The sequence below is a fragment of the Eptatretus burgeri genome, chromosome 2 (genome assembly GCF_056783735.1).
Source record: "Eptatretus burgeri isolate ZD-2024b chromosome 2, Ebu_testis_v1, whole genome shotgun sequence".
Classification (NCBI taxonomy): domain Eukaryota; kingdom Metazoa; phylum Chordata; class Myxini; order Myxiniformes; family Myxinidae; genus Eptatretus; species Eptatretus burgeri.
This window is the reverse complement of record NC_140962.1, coordinates 62,841,076-62,858,710: the sequence shown is the minus strand read 5'-3', so window position 1 is coordinate 62,858,710 and position 17,635 is coordinate 62,841,076. Positions and strand designations below refer to the sequence as shown.

At 42.7% G+C, this 17,635-nt stretch overlaps 1 protein-coding gene across 12 annotated transcripts in view; it reads right to left on the bottom strand.

Annotated features, from left to right (window-relative positions):
- Positions 1–12,968: 12,968 nt before the first annotated feature.
- The window catches only part of LOC147032166 (uncharacterized), a 59,577-nt gene continuing 54,910 nt past the window's right edge, over positions 12,969–17,635 (bottom strand). For all 12 annotated transcript variants that reach the window (XM_085869530.1, XM_085869528.1, XM_085869527.1 and 9 more), the window contains one exon: positions 12,969–16,611. In XM_085869530.1, coding sequence (XP_085725656.1) covers positions 16,538–16,611 — 74 coding nt within the window. In that variant the 3' untranslated portion in view covers positions 12,969–16,537. The remainder of the gene's footprint in view (positions 16,612–17,635) is intronic.

The following is a 17,635-nucleotide window of genomic DNA, read 5'->3' as shown; positions in this document are numbered from 1 at the left end:
AGAGCAGAGGATAGAGTTAGGATCGGGGTCAGGACATGAGGAAGCTGCGGAACAGGAGTGAGTGAGGCAGGATTTGGTTGGAAGAGAAGGGAATTATGTCTGGCTTTCTCTCGACATGGTGAAGAAGGCTGCATGATTCTCGTGTTCATGCTCAGGTGAATTCACTTGCATGATTGAGCAAGACGCTGGCCATGGAATGTTTGGCTAGGTTGTGTGAGACCACGTCTTTGAGACTCGTGTTGTGCCATCAGGGATGAAGGTGGTGCCATTTTGCAGAGTGGCATCAGCAAGTGTAATCATGAAAAGAAGCTGTATGGCAGTTTCAGAACCCTGGTGTTGAATATCACCACCCAAACCATCTCCGAACGCTTCCTGCTGAGAGAGCGGCTTGGTGCCATTTTTGGGTTCATTTTCCTGTGCAGTGAAGATGTACTTTGGTGAACATCAAGCTCCAGAAACTCATCTCTGAGCACACAGCAAATTGCCGGGAGAAAGGGAGGATTTTTTATTTTGCAACCAGGATATTTTGCCCTCTTTTTAGACAAATCCAACCTCCGCCACCCTATGTTGCACCACCATTTTATGGTGGGTGGTATAATTAGCTCAGAGCTTTGATTCTGAGCGAAACCAAGAGTGCAACACAATTGACATTTTTAATACCCATGAAATATTATTTAAATTGATCGATTAACTTAAACCTTTCCAGTCACTGAGGACGGATACTTTTGCTAGCTTCTCATATCACTTGGGATGGGTACGATTCCTAGTCACAGATAAGATGGAGATTTTGAATGTGTAGTTAAAGTTCCACTTGCTGCTACCTTATCTTCAAGTGCTGTTGAAGAGTTAAATGGTGCTTTTTGAGTGATTGTTGAGTAAAGAAGTTCGTGTTACTGTTAACTTTCAGCACATTCTCAAACCAGGCCTTGACCAAACTGTTGGATTGTTTGTTTGAGATAAAACCAGTGTTTTGAAGACTCACACCTTGTTATTGTGCAAACTGCGAAGGTTAAACTGTCTGATGTCAATGCAGCCAACTGTCAAAGTTAAACTGATGACGCATCACAATGCTACTTGGCTTGTCACGTCTTCCGTTGAATAGTACTTCTCAGACCATCTAGCTTGTAAATACACTTTTACTTTTGTTTTGGAAACTCCAGGTAAATATAAATCCTGAAACATTAAAGGGAGATTGATTAAAAACTCTTGTTCAGTTGCTCACCATGTAAAGTGTTGCATCATGGAGCACACCATCTTTGGTTGTGATTTTAGTTGGTTGTAGAATTTGCGAGCATTTTCTTGTGAAGGTTAAATATGCCAGTTTGTTTTTAATAAGAATTTGGCTCTTCTGTGCCAGGACCATAATCATTTTCCAAAAACCTTTTCTGCATCTTCTCGATGAATGCCAAACTGCTCAGCAAAATCTTGGCCCAGGAAACTGCTACAACAGAACCTACTTTCATATTGGATAACAGTACTTATCAAATCAGATGAGATAAAGTCAAAACAATAGCGTTTTTCAAATAATGACTTTTTATTGGTGACATCAGCAAGGGAATGTAGACAGGACAAGACTGCCAGTTGAATGTTTCCACATTAAAAAGGGTCTAAATTATTCAATGCTCATCATGAGTTGCAGCACTGTGAAGGTCATTTATTGGGGGGGGGGGGGGGGAGGTGTAATGGATTGGGGAGGGTTGAGTCAAATCATTGTTTTCATTTCAAACTAAGTTTCACAGATGGAGGCATAGGCATAATTTTTATTCAATTGGCATCAGGAAAGCCATCTTACGCTGGTTAAAATTCGACACTGGCTGGAGGTTACATAGAAGAGGACTAATAATTTGAGTTTTGATGGCACTGGACATTCTTTCGTTGTCGGGGAGAGGGGGAAACTTTTTACTCCCCGTCATATTGTCCCATCCAACTGTATTATATTGGAACTCAAACCCAAGTAAGCTACCACTCATTTATCCTGACACTCAATCAACACGGCTGGTTGTCTATTGTTTTATTGTATCGAGCAACAGGATGAAGTTCATCTCCAGTGGCAGGACTGTAAGAACACAGATAGTACATTAATCTTGATATGAGTTTTCAAAGGAAAATGTGCAGCAAGTGGCAATGAGATGAACGATGAAATACCAGAAAGAGCAGCATGATTGAATCAACATCGGAATGCACGAGAATTTTTTATTTTATTTTTGTGGAAGGTGTCCAGTACACCCTTTTTGAGGTACCTCGTTGATATAACCCACCTAACTGCTACCACTATTGCTGTCGCAGGACTGTGGGCTATGATAGCCCTGAAATTTTAGTTTTCCAATGATGCCGAATTAATTTCCTTTGATAAGAACTCAGCCTTGCGTAAGGGTGCATGCATCTTTAAATGCTTGTCTGGAATATCAGTTTGGGATTTAGAAATATTAGGTAGCAGACAAATTAAATAACATACATTTGGATGATGATGGTGTGTTTTAGGCATCCATTTACAATGTTTTATAAAGCTTTGGGTACTCATTCTTGCTTTTCGATGCCCCCAAGTGCTTTAATTACAGTGTGGCTCAGTCAATAGGTGAGCCAAGTAGTAGTGCATCAAACAAGGCCGACTTCACTGCCTTGATACATCAAAACAGAAATAAACTAGAAGGGCAATCGGTAGAGAGCATACCTCCACCAGGCTGATTAGTTTGTTTTGTATCCCACTGATAGGCTGGATCTGGATTTGGACCTGAACTAAAATTTAATCGGCTTGTTCTTGTCACCTAACCAACTCACCCACCAAGTTTCATCTGAATCCGTCCATAACGTTTTGAGATATCGTGCTATCTATCACTTTAGCCCGATCACTCAATGGTGAAGAATCACTCAAAAAATTCTCAGATCCAGATCCAAATTCGGATCTTCACCAAAATCAAATCTATTCATCCGTGTCACACACCCAACATGTCCACCAACTTTCGTCTGAATCTGTCACCAACTTTTTGAGATATTTTGTTCACAGACATACAGACAGACAGATAGGGGTGAAAAACATAACCTCCAACTTCCTTCGGTGGCGGAGGTAATGAATGGGAGGTCTCAGACAGTTTTACAAGTGAGGCATTATACAGAATATTACACAGTTCTTTGGTGTTCAGCTTTTGTACGAGATTTGGATAAAAAATACAGCAACAACCAAGCAGGCCATTTACAATATAGCACAGCTTATCTGTGATGAAACAACTTAACGTTAACAGACAAGCGTTTACGTGAATAAAAGCAGCTTGTGATTAGAGCAAATTAGCTGTAATGTTTTTGTGCTTGTATTAGTTCGGTTTATATCTGTAAGGTAGTGTTCAATCAATAAAACAGCTGATGTAATTAGTGTATGATCCAAGATAAATAACATATTGTGACGGTTGTGGCATGGGGTTGGACTCCCCGAGGGAATGGAAGCACACTCACACATACTGTAGATATTAGTCAGTTATTATCCCACCCCTCCCCACCCCCCGGAGGGAGGGAGCGGGATATTGTCATCGTCCTGTTTGTTTGTTTGTTTGTTTGTCTGTCTGTCTGTTAGCAACTTTATGGCAAAACTGCTTTAGCAAACACTATCAAATTTAATCCACAGGTGGGCAATGAACCTTGGACAGCATTAACTTTTGGGTCCAACAGGATCAAAGGTCAAGGTCAAGGTCACTAAAAGATCAAAATCGTTTTTCGCTCACAACTTCGTCAAAAATGATCTGATTTACTTCAAATTAAGCTTACAGTGAACCTTATTCTATTTGTCACTTATAATCCTACCCATTCCTATAGTGAAAAATGCATATTTGTGAAGATCGGTAGGGTCCGAACTCTTGGGGGTCATGGTCATCGGTCAAAATTACATATTTTCCATTATAAATCAAAAAAGGTTAGGAATATGCGTGTTTACTATGGAAGACGTATATCAAGTCCTTTATTGGCTTTCATTTGACACCATGACCTTTGACCTTACGTGGCCTTGAAAGGTAAAAATCATTTTACGGTCATAGCTTCGTCAAAAATGGTTTAATTGACTTCAAACAGACTAAAATATTCCTTATTCTATTCCTTATAATCAACATTCAGGTTAAGGATATATCGAACTTAAATTTGATCCCCAAAATAACTTTATGCCTTAAATGGGTGGGATGTGTTGTGCCTGGCACCACTTGTTTCTTTAGTATTCTGTTTCAAGTAAATCGTATTCATGTGATCGGTATGCATTGCACATGTAAGTAGCAAAAGGGCCGTTCCTTTCCCCCCTTTCCACCAACTTCTATGTCTCCATCTTTATATCTCTCGCATTAAACACCATTCTCTTCCATTCACTTTCATTACATTTGACTTTCATATAAAAGACCCCAGGAGAGGAGAAGGGGTGCTTTCTTTCAGACTATCAAGTGGGAATGTAATTGAGGTGGTCATAAAAATGGCAAAATAAAATTGGCAAAATTGACCGTCAAATTGTTTTACATTCCCACCACCTCACATAAAGCCCTTAAACACCATGCAACCATCTGTCAGATCATCATGTCCATTGGCCTTCATGATAGAACAAGGTAAAATCACCCCTCTGACAGCTTTCTTTCCCAAAATAATCTGCACATCCGGCATATTGAATTAAACTGACCCTGGCTATATCCCTTGGTAAACAGCTCGTGGTATAATTAGTCCCCGTGGGCTACTATGATCCTCCTGTCTTTGTTAAAGCCATGCTATGGGAGATTAGCTCAGACCGACTATACATGGTTTCAAATAGTGTAGTTAGTGGTAAATTAGTGAATAATTGAGTGAATAATCGATTGAATATATCATGGGAATAATGCCTGACAAATGTGCTGACTACTTTGTAGTTTGTTTGAATGTTCATATCCAGTGAGATATTTTAAAGCCTTTTTGTCAAAAAGCTTCACTTTCAATGCTAGTGTTTTTGAAGTACAATAAACTTTCATGTTCAAACACATTGGTAGCTGTATAAATATGAGAATATTCATCAAATAAAATATCTCAAAATAGCATTACTTAACGGTACTGTTCGTCGTATTTGTGGCGTTCCAAGGATAGGAAGTACTGACGACGTCTTTCGGACCCTACTACCTGCCACAGAAATTTGGTGAGTGCACTATTATGGCGTACGCACCAGGGCCAGACATTAACTGTGCATCGGAACGAACCACTTAAAGTTACAATAGAGCGACCGCCCGTTCAGTGGATCATTCCCTCCTGATTATTGGGGACTTAAATAGATGTGACTTCGGTCAGGAGCTCTCTCGGCTCCATCAGTTTGTGAATGTTGCTACCTGTAGAAACAGGACATTGGATAAATGCTCGGGCAACATTGATCAAGCTTATGTAGTGGTGTGCTCCTGCGATCGGACGATCAGACCATATGGTGGTCCTTCTCTTGCCTACATATAGACCAAAGTTGAAAAGGATGCCGGTTCTGTGCAAGAGGGTTAGAACCAGAACAGCAGACGATAACGAACTTTTGAAGGGCTGTTTCTTATGCACAGGCCGAGATGTATTTTTCGACTCCTGTGTGGACCCCAAGGAACTTACTGAGACTATCAGAGATTACAGGAAGTTCTGTGAGAACGTTGTGATCACAGAGAGAACCATACATATTGTTGCGAATTCGCGCCCGCCGGCGTGCGAGCGGCCACCTAACTCGAATCGCGGCACGTCGCCCACCGGACGGAGAATTCTGTTGCGACCCTCTCAGACTAACGCCGGGAACTAGCCATGGGTGGGCCTTTCGGATTCACCACGATCGTGCCAATCGCCCCCCCGCGTGGGATAGGGTTGTTCGCCAAATTCGACCTACCTAAGTACCCACACGGAGGGTAGCCCGGGCGATCGCACCTCGCTGCAGGTCGACTCCGGACACGGGCCACTTTAAGCGACCCGTTCCGTACTATCGGGTTTACCGAGTGGTGTTATCGTCAACCTCGACGGTTCCGATTAATTATCGGGCATATTTAGCCCACTACCAACCCTTTACGTGAAGTAAGATGGAGATTCAATTAAAGAAAAGACGAAGCGAAACGGGAAAAGCAGTTCAACATAATTCACATTTATTCCGCGGCACACGGAAAGCACACATATACAATTACAACAATTATGCACCAAAAGCAATTGCAACGAAAGAAACACAACAATGCAGAGATATTACCAACTACGCGAGCACACGGCAACACACACAGTTTTACTTTACAGACGGCGCCGACAACACATATACTCAAAAGCAAAAGAAAAGGGCCACCCTCAACGACAAGGGGACAGACGGGGCCTGTGGGCGTGAGACCGGGCGGAGCCTACCCGTCTTGTGATGAGCCGCAAATGTGGCGGCGGTGCCCCGACTCCGCGCTCCTCCGCGGGTTTCGTTGGCACTGCTTGGAATGGGGTGGGAACGGGGCCCCCTTTCCGCACTATCTCAGCGCGGGGGGGGGGGGGAGAAGGGGGGAATTGTTGATGCTCTGGGGAAAGAGGATAGCTGGCTTGCTTGGGTCCCGCGACGAGCGACTCCACTGCGACCTCGACCGCGCTCCCGGCTTCCCCTCTCTGCAGCTCCCCGACAGACTCCGAACCCCAACAGACTGATTCTCCTCCAGACCCGTCTTGACTGCTGCTGCCACACTCCGCCGCCGCCACACCTCTCCAACTCGCCCGAGCCCAAAACTCTGCCGCCGCCACACTTCCCCAACTCGCCCGAGCCCAAAACTGACTGAATTCGCCCCGCGCTCGGCGCTTTATAGTACGGCAGGAGAACCCATATGCAAATTTCCGGATCAGGATGAGCTCGCGGGCGGAGCCACGCTTGCCCATTGGACGGAGGAAAAGTGGGCGTGAACCTCCCCTGATCCTCGAATTTGCATATATCGATTCTACTCCGACGCGCCTGGAGGCGGGGCCAAATCGCCCCGTGCTTGCTGATAGGACGGATCAGAAGTGGGCGTGTATCATTCCTGATCCGACTTCTCCTCGGAAAGGCCGCTTTTTGCACCCGCGGCTCGGCGCGCGTCCCGCAGGAGGCCAGGACAGCCTGACGCTCGGCGTTCACAAGTGGTGCGGGAATGGCCGCAGAAGGAGAGGTGAAGGTGGTGGAGGGTCTAAAGTGGCGGTCCCTGGCCACGGTGACGCTTGAAATGGCGGTGATGCGATGGTTGCGGGATGGTGTGCTGTGAAGGTAAAGGTCGTGGCTGTTGGCGTTGTTGTTGTTGTGAAGCGGCATTGCGGTTGGTGGTTGTTGTGTGATGGCGGTTGAGACGTGGTTGGTTCAAAATAAAGATAGAACAGAAAAACGGCTATCTTAAAGGGTCGCAGCCCGAATGAATCACATTTATTCCCTCTAAACAACGGGTTTGGGCTAACTACGCATGTACTTACAGAGATATCTCACCTACAGGACCTGAATGGTGGTTTGCGAATTTCCTCAACCACAACAGTATGTTTCCCAAAAACAAACGTTGAGTTACCGCTGAGGTGAAGGCTTGTTTGATGAAGAAGCGTGCATTTGTGCAGTTAAGATGACTGTGTCCTCAGGCTGGCGAAGAAAGAACTGCGCTCTGTCACCAGCAAGTGTCAATGGTCACGCAGCGATAAGATTGGAGAACAATTACATGATAGTGATGCTCGTAACGCTTTAAGGAGACTCAGAAATATGATGGGCTGAACAAGAATGTGAAGGATGATAGATTATCCATTCATGCTCCCGATTCCAAATTTGCAGTTTAATTGAGTGACTTTTATGGTTTATTTGATGTTCCAGGGAACTGAGTAAAATGTGATACTTTTTGTGAGGATCTGGATACTCGAGCGTGTCCCATGCCAGTAATTCGTAAATCGGATGTGGTGAAGTGCTTTAGCGGGTTGAATAAATGGAAGGCTTGTGGTTCTAGATGGCATGAAGTCTTGTATTTTGAAAGATTGTTCTTTAGAACTTCGTGATGTTTTTACTCGATTGTTTCAGTTATTTTTAGCAGCGTCTCACGTAGCGAACGCTGCTCGAAGAGAGCTCGGCCTTCTCCTTCTCCTTCTTCTTCTTCTTACAAAACCTTAATCTCTAGGACTCTGCTCTTGTATATACAAGATCCGGATCTCCTTAAATACTGAGCACATGTACACATCCTCACATAGACGGTGCCTTTTGAGAGCGTCTATCATGAACTTTTAAAGTTTCGAAAAGTTCACGTTACTATTTAATGATTATTCCATTTATCGTATTGTAATTTCACGATATATCGTAAATACGTAAATACATTATGACGCGTTTCGCTATTGGCTTAATCAAGGCAAGTGACGAAATATCGGAAGTTGTTGTTTCTTTTTTTTTTTAGCCAACAAAATCTTTAGGACGTTGCTCGTTGACACATTTGTCCTTGTTAACTACCTATACTGTTCTTATTTGTTGGAAAAAATCTATCATTATGCCCGTGCCAAAAAAGGTTCACCCAAGGCAGCTCAATAATTGTACACCTGTTGCCCTTACCTCCATCCTGTGTAAATTTATCAAGAAGATTATATTTGATCTAGCTCCCAAATTCGATCCTTTACAATTTGCATACAAAGCAAGATGCAGTGTTGAAGATAAATGACTCATTTTGCTTCATCTAATCACAAGTCACCTTGACAAGAATGGAACCTATTGCATGTTCGTGTATTATTTATTGATTTCTCATCAGCCTTTAATACGATTCAACCATTTCCCCTTCTGAAAGTGTTGGGTGACTTGTGCCTGAACCCCGATATCCTACTCTGGGAGGAAAGTTTCTTACTCGACCGTACTCAGCAGGTGAGGGTGAATGTTATCAAAGTTATCAATCTTGAATGCTGGTGCTCCAGAAGTCGATGTATTATCACCTCTACTGTTTAGTTTGTACACCAAAGGATATGTGGCCCTCAAAGAAGTATGTAACTTTATAACGGTAAGTATGTGGACGATAGCACCATTGTTGGCTGTCTTTCCGATCAATCGTCTTTTGTATCATACCTCAATGAGATTGACACATTCAACATGTGGTGTGGGGACCTTTGTTTCACTGAATGTGTGCAAAACCAACGATATGATTTTGGACTTTAGGAAAAGTCACAATCATGGGTCTGGAACCATAAATGGTGATACTTGGTTAACAAACTCAATTTGTTAAATTCAAATACCTGGGCACTATTATTGATAACAAGCTAACTTTTGATGAAAAATATCAATTCCAGGAACAATAAATCAATGCAAAGATTGTATCTTCTCAGGAAGTTGAATTCATTTGGTGTTAGCTCATGCGTGATGCAGATGTTGAGAATGTGAAAGGTCATTACACTAGCATTTAAAGTTGGTGGGCCTTCAACCAGCATGGAGTCTCTATATTTGCGAACATTGAAAAGGAAGACGAAACATGTATGCACCGATGAAAGCCACTTCTTGAACGGACTTTTTGAAAAACTGAAATCAGGGAAACGTTTTTTGTGCGAGGCTGATGGAGAAGAACATTTTCAAAAAGTCAGTTGTACCATCTGAAATTCAAGTGTTAAATTCATATTGTTAGCCATTTTACTGTTTAGTCCATCTTCCATATTTTTTATGCTGTTTTCTTATTCCTTGTGATGTTTTGTTTTATGGTTTTTTTTTTCATGATGTTTGAGCTTGCGGTGTCACCAAAGACAATGGGACAATAAAGATTATTATTATTATTATTATTGTTATTATTATTATACTGATATACAGGTAGTTGAAAAAAATGGAAACACCAATGTAAAGTCACTTAATATTGCGTTGGGCCACTACATGTAGCCAATATGCCAGTATTTATGTTCACCAGTGCCTATCTGGAATTCTGCAGGAGGGAAGAGGCACCATTCTTCCAAGAGAAAGTCGATCAACTCACACCTGTTTGATGGTGGTGGAAAATGCTGTCTCAGGCATCATTCCAGAATATCCCATAAATGCTCGATTAGGTTCAGATCTGGTGACTGAAAAGACTATGACATTTGGGTAACATCAGTGTCATGCTCATCAAACCATTGGGCAACCACGTACGCTCTGTGGATGGGGGCATTGTCATCCTGGAAGACACCCCTCCCGGCAGGAAAGATATGCAACATTGGGTGAAGATGATCACTCGGTACCATTAAGTAGTGATTGCAATTGACCATGCCTTGAAAGGGAATGACTGCACCAAAACCATGTGAGGAAAATGCACCCCAGAACATTACAAAACCACAAGAACCCTTCACTCTTGGAACCAAGCACTCAGGTTTGTTGAGTTCTTTAGGTTGGTGCCACATGTTCACTCGTCTGTTTGTCAATAACATTGTGAAGGATGATTCATCTGACAATATTGCATTTATCCACTGCTCGGTAGTCCATTGTCTGTGCTCTTTCAACCACTGGACTTGCAAACGTGCATTGCCAGGTATAATGAGCGGTTTGTGCACTGAAATCCAACTATGGTGTCCCACTCAGTTAAGTTATTGGTGGACCATTTTTGATGAAACTGACTGCTCAAGCCCCAGGTTGAAATTTACAGTCAATTGATCTGCAGTTGCTCGCCTGCTTTGCCTTGTACTTCAAGTTAATGCATGGGTATCACATTCCTGGAGTATGTGCTTCCACCCACTTTTGCCCTTTGCTGATGTTGTCTTTCCCTCAGAGTTTCATGCCGACATCATCTTTGACACCGTTGCTAGTGAAACATCATAGTCCGGGAGCCAACCGATCAAAATTAAAAAAAAAATTGCCCGGTCTGCTATAAAGTTTTGTGTTGATTTTCATAAAGAGACACCCTTTGAGTATATGAAAACCAATGTTGGCAATGGTGAAACCCTTGCGCAACAACACAGTCAACACTTTTGCGAGCCCCCTCTGATAACAAAATGTTGGCAAAAGCGAAGATGTAGGATGGGGGTAGGGGTAATTCATATTGTCCTAAAATCATAACCACTAAACCAATATACACAAATGACCCCTCATATTAAAGAGGAGTTCATTTCCTATATCACAATTGGTGTAGATTTAACCTACCTACAATTGACAAGGTTATATGTCAAACAACAAAAGATTTATGCAACTCAGAAATGCTTGACTATCAATGGGGTCAGGAACAAGAACATACTTTTACATGCCATGGTTTTAAGAAAGATAAAATTAGAAATGGATTAACACAATATTGTGACATGAAACATCCTCTTCAGAGGAAGAGTCACTCTCTGAAACAACTCCACCACATGAACCTCTCTGACCAAGGCATATGCATGTCACTCAGCAAGGCACAGCAGCCTTTTTGCATGAACATCGTTTCAGACATTTGGATAATTTGCACATGCAAGACACCGTTTTGTCTATGTTTGGCTTGGCTGGCTTAGACATGAGAATTGGGACCAGTTTTCCATTGATAAGGGTTCTGCCAAATGTTGTGGCTGGGGAAGTGCTCGGTCACTGAGATGTGCACGTCTATACAGAAGCAATTGATACAATGCTCTTAAAACAAGGAAGTAAAACGCATCTTCTGTTGCTGGCAGTGACCTAAGGTCTAATTTTGAAGAGACAAACATATGCTGCCTGAGGGTATCCAAACAGCTGAACCCTTTTTGGCCATGCAGAGCAGTCCAGTATACTCTGGCCTCATCAATGACACATTCTGTTGCTGCCATTTCACTATCTCTTCCAAAATCAACAAGGTGGGGAAGGTTTCCTATCAGTCCCAGAGAAACCTGTGCCGTTCTTCTTTTCACAGGAACACAGGCATCATCCCAACTGACTGGAAGAGGGGCCTTGTTGTCCCTCTCTGGAAAGGGAAGGGTGATCGCCAAGACTGCAACAACTACCGAGGGGTGACGCTGCTCTCAGTGCCGGGCAAGGTCTTTGCTCGGATAATTCTTGATAGGGTTCGCCACCATCTGCTTGAGCACCAGCGTCCAGAGCAGTCAGGCTTTACACCAAAGAGGTCAACGATTGACCGTATCCTTGCACTTCGTGTCCTCGCCGAACGCAGACGAGAGTTTTGGCAGGGGCTGCTTGCAGCCTATGTTGATCTCTGTAAAGCGTTCGATTCAGTGAATCGGGATGTCCTCTGGAGGATTCTTGGTCTTCGTGGGGTGCCACCGAAACTGATCGATCTGATGTCTGAACTCTACTCTGGTACTGAGAGTGCTGTGAAGTGTGGTGGTACCATCTCTGACTTATTTCCAGTTGTTACTGGAGTTCGTCAGGGATGTGTACTTGCCCCCACACTTTTCAGCACTTGTATGGACTGGATTTTAGGGAGGATGTCGGAGAGATCAAGTTGCGGTGCATCGTTTGGCAATGTCAAGATCTCGGAGCTTGATTTTGCAGATGATGCAGTCATCTTTGCGGAGACTTTAGACATCCTCTTGGGGGCCCTCGAGGTGCTGAATGAGGAGTCAGAGCCGTTGGGATTACGGATTTCTTGGGTCAAAACTAAGATCCAGGCTTTCGGTGACATCTTGGATGCTGCTGTCCTGTCTGTGTCTGTTTGTGGTGAGGATGTTGAGGTCGTGGATAGATTCACTTACCTTGGCAGTGATATTCATGTCTCCGCAGGTTGTGAGCCGGAGGTCAATAGACGTCTGGGTCGGGCCTGGGGAGTCATGGATTCACTGGATCATGGGGTGTGGCGCTGCCGGTACCTGTGCGGGAGGACGAAAGTCCGAGTCTTCAGGTCCTTGGTACTTCCAGTCTTGCTCTATGGGTGCGAGACTTGGACTTTGACCAAGGATCTGAGACGGAGACTTAATTCCTTTGGTACCAGGTCTCTTTGAAGAATCCTTGGCTATCTCTGGTCGGATTTTGTGTCCAACGAGCGGTTGCTGAGAGAGACTCGGATGAGATTTGTTACCTGCATAGTCCGTGAGCGTCAGCTGCGGCTGTATGGACATGTGGCTCGTTTTCCTGACGCTGATCCTGCTCACCAGATTCTCTCAGCGAGGGAGTCTCATGAGTGGAGGAGGCCAGTGGGCTGACCACGTGCCTCATGGTTGCAGCAGGTTGACCATCATCTCAAGGAGATGGGGATGGGCCTGGCATCTGCCTGGGGGATGGCCAGACGGAGGCCCCTGGAGTACCGGCGGAAAGTGGACGCAGCGACGCGCTGTTCTGGCACATGCTCCCATACCTGACCTGACCTCTTCTTTTCCCCTTCTGAATGGGTAGCTCACTGTGTCACATCCACACAACACATATGTGCACAGAAGTGTAGCTGTGACATCAAGAGGATTTTCTGGTACTTCCTGCTCAACACTTCTACCAGCTCATGAATAGGTAGGTATTGATTCTGCCGTTGTATCCAGAGTTCTTGCAATGTGTTCAAGCAGCAGAAGTGATATATACACAGCATAATTATGTCTGTATCTGTTGCATGCACAACAGCTTGATGGTGATCAAGATATTCCACACAATATGCAAGATGAGCAATAATCCTTGTGTCTGCCTCTTCATGTTCTTCACAAGGTAAGTCCAGAACTGAACTTGATGCTGATGTGATGGAAAGAGTGTGACCTTTGTTTTCCATCATACCACCAATAATGATGGTCACTCCATCTGGAATAGCTTCAGGACTCTCACAAAGGGAAGTGCCAATGAAGTTCTGAAGATTTCCTTTATTTCTTGGATTCTTCATGAGTAAATTCCAGTCCGGAATTTCTAGACTCTTGGATGGTGAGAATTGTCTTGCCTGGTCTGTCTGGTTTCTCCTCTGCTGCTCATGACCCTTCAAAGTATGGCTATCATCAAAATCATACTGATCACCAATGATGTTGACACAGTTGCACATTTCAGGTTTCAACTGCAGGAGCTTGCGAAGATACAGCTGGGGAAGTTCACCAAATGTTTTTGCACCCATTTTTTGGTATTTATTTACAAATGCCATTGTGTCTACCAGATAAACTGTGTATAGGTCACTCTGTGGTAATGATGGCAGCTGTAAAACAACATCCTGCTCAGCTTCAGCAATTAGCACTGCCACGAAATCAGACTTGTTGCCTTTGCGCATTACAAACCCCTGTGCTAAGCGTGGATCAACCTCAAACAGGGATGATGGATAGTCTGTCCACTCATGGGAAAATGCAATCTGTCTTGTGACTGGGTCGGCATCTCGATAGAAACACAGCACACGTGTAGTTGCAGTCTCATCTTGATAGATCCTGATTAAACTCTGTTTCCTTGATGGGTTTGATTTCTTCTGTGAGGAGAAAGTTACCAGCTTCAGTGGTTCAATCTTAATAGAGACCACCTCTTCTGCTTTCATAATGGCTTCCATGCCCTTAGCTTGAGCATGGACCAAGTCTTTTGAAGCATCCTTCTCACCAGTTGCTCTATTGAGCAGATCCACTTGGTTGTTACACTGGAATGGGTTTATCATCTGCTGGCATATCACTTTCTTGATCTCCTCAACATGCATATGTTCTTCTGTTGCCTGCTTATGTGTTTCTCCATGATGAGTAGATTCCTGTTGGCCTAGATTAGCCATAGACTTTATGTTCTCTGATACAGCTGTGAGAAATGGTGCTGTCTTCACATATTTATCTCGAGCAGCTGGTGCCTGAGATATGCCTTTGAACAGCGATGTCTTCCCTTCATTGTTGTATGTCTGCTCCAGGGCCATGTCACTCCAAACACCATTGAATTTTCCTTTGGAAGAGTGAACTGTGAAGTACCCAACCTGGATCCAGCAAACCTTAACCGAACTGTGTTCAATAGAGTAAGAGGATTTTGGGGGTAGGGGTAACTTTGGTTGACAAAAATGTTAATTTTCTCTTTAAAAATTGATAGAACTCACTCAAATTTGCTGTTTTAATTAGTCATGGATACCATGTTCATATCACATTAAGAGAAATTAGTATTCTAATGCAGCATCTGCCTATGATAAGAAAAGTTCTAAAGGCCATCTTCAAAAAACGTTATTTTTAAGGCATTTTTCACAAAATTATGTACTTTTACGAGGTTTACTTCCACAAGGCAATTTTTTTTGTCATTTTACAATGCACTGATTGAATTCTTACATTTAGTTCACATTTATTTTTCATGAATGTGATTTTTTAATTTTTTTAGAAATTTTATTGACAATTGCTGTTTTATCAAATTTTTCAAATCTTCCTCAAACAAAAACGTCCGCCAAAATTTTTCGCAAGAGCTTATGAATTGCCAACATTGGTTTTCATGAACTGCAAACATATATCTAAACATCCTGGGGGTGTAAAATTTTATAGCAGAGGCTGTAAGGTCCAACCCTAAAACAGCCTCGTACACAGGTTGGCTCCCGGACTATCAGCAAGTTGAGCTGTCTATCACTGAAGCTCTTGCCAAATGCACCCCAACAATCACCACTCTTTCAAAGGAACAGAGGTCTCCTCTTGCAGCCATGCTTGCCATAATTAGAGGCAACCAAGCCTGTGCAGCATTTCTATGCATGGCCCTAAGCATTCTGGGGTGTTATTTGCTTTATTAACACATGGGCCACAACTGTTGCTTTCAATATCCTTGGTGTGCCTCATTTGCCCAAGTGTTTCCATTTTTTGTCCATGACTTGTACATGTTATTCTATTGAAACAATAAGTTACAGAGCTTACCGAATAATTTCGGTAATATTTGATTTATTGAGCATTTTTTTTTTTGATGAAAAGTATTAAAATTACATTGGACGATAGTCAAAGCAGGTTGGCCTCTTCGTGTTCCCATCTGAACCAATGACTTGTGATCCTCAGATCCCAGACTAAATTCCCATTCACTGTGTGTATCAGTACATAATTGTCCACATTACGTGTAAACTCCACTATGAGCCTTTGATTGGAATTTTATAAAAAGTTGTTCTAAGTTGTCAGTTTTACAAATTTGTTCTCCAATTTAGAATTTAAGCATGATTGTTTCCTCATACACCCATCGTTGGGAGGTCAATATCTGGGAAGTCTTCCAGACCAACTTTAAATGATGAAGTTTATGCACTACATATGTATTACTGAGCTGGTTAAAATGTCATGCAGTGTATTATTTACATATTTTGTTCATGTCCAATAAGTAAAAAGTTATAAGAGAAAATGAGTCATAAACTAACCCAAATGAATGGATTCATAAATACGGCTGATAAACAGTAATTCATTTATGTGTCTGATAATTTTAATATCAAGAAGTACTTTCTCCAGTTCAGGCCCAACATTGGTGGCTGATATTGTCTCCAACTGATATCCAACAATAAACATTGAAACCTTATTTTTTGACTCACTGGAGATACTGGAGAAGTCAAACCAATTAAAACCCTTTTCATGCAAACAACATAATGTGTCAAAAGCATGAAATGTGTACGTTTTAACTGAACATAACAATAAGATAGAGTTTTTCTGCAATACAGTCTAAAAGGCAATTTTTTCCTGTAATCACATGCACATGGAAACCCACACACAAGACAGTCATTTTGCCCTTCAACCAACCATGAATACCAATCTTTTAAATCTTGTCATGCTTTCAATGATCCACAAAAATAATCCAAATAATAATAAATAGCTGTCAAGATAATAACGTTGATTACTTGAAGAGGAATGGCAATGGAGGATGAAAATGTTCCACCTTTTGTGGCCAGAATGTTCCATTGTTCCAAACTGCAACAATAAAAAGGACAAACATTATCAGCTCATTATCGCATTTAAGGCAGGTACCAGTGGTCGACAGATTTTAAAAATTACTTGAGAAGAAATTATATAAAAACAAAGCAAGTTGCCTTTGTAGTGCAAAAAACTGCAAGCGCAATTCATACAAAAGAAGACATAATGTGCTCACAACGGACATTTGAATCGACAGTAAGGTGGGGTAATATATCCCTCTCGGGAAATGTGGAGGATGATGCCATCCTCTTCCTGCCCCACACCCCACCCCCGACTCGTATTCCTAAACTCCTCAGCCTTGGTAACATTTTCAGTAGCTTGAATATCCACCTAAAGGCCCAGTCACACCTTGACGTTTTAGTCAGCAATGGCAACGTATCAAAATGTATGTAAAACGCTGGCTTGCGCAGAACTTTTGATGTTTTTTTTTTTAAAGATTTGGACGTATTCATAACGAGTTGGTCGTATGCATAACATATTAGTAACGGACACAGAACGTTTCGTTGTCTTAGAGATAACTTGTACCAACGAATGCTTAGCCTGTTGTCAGCGTTCACAACCTATGCCCAAAGATAGTCTAACGTATGCATAGCGCGCTGCACCTATCGCCGACGATCACGTGGCATAGCCTATTAAAAGGCTGCCGCACAATGATTCAAATCATAACTGCCGGAGAAATGGAAGTGTCAACATTGTAGTCACACCTTGGCGATCTTGCTAGCGTATGCCAACCTCTGAAAAATGCGTCAAACGCTGGCGCACGTCGAATACGGTATGGGTAAGTTTGGTATACGTGAATAGAACGCTAAAGTACGCTATCATACATCGTCGTAAGTGGAGTACGTCTTGTAATTTTAAACGTGGTAAAAATGTTACGAAGTACTTGCCATATGCCTCACACGTTCCGCATGCGATGGGACGAAGTTGCACGCATGATATGCGATCGTTGGCACACGTCGACAAAAGTTACTTGTAAGTTACTCATAAGTCGAAACACGTCAAGGTAATGGTTAGCGTCAGT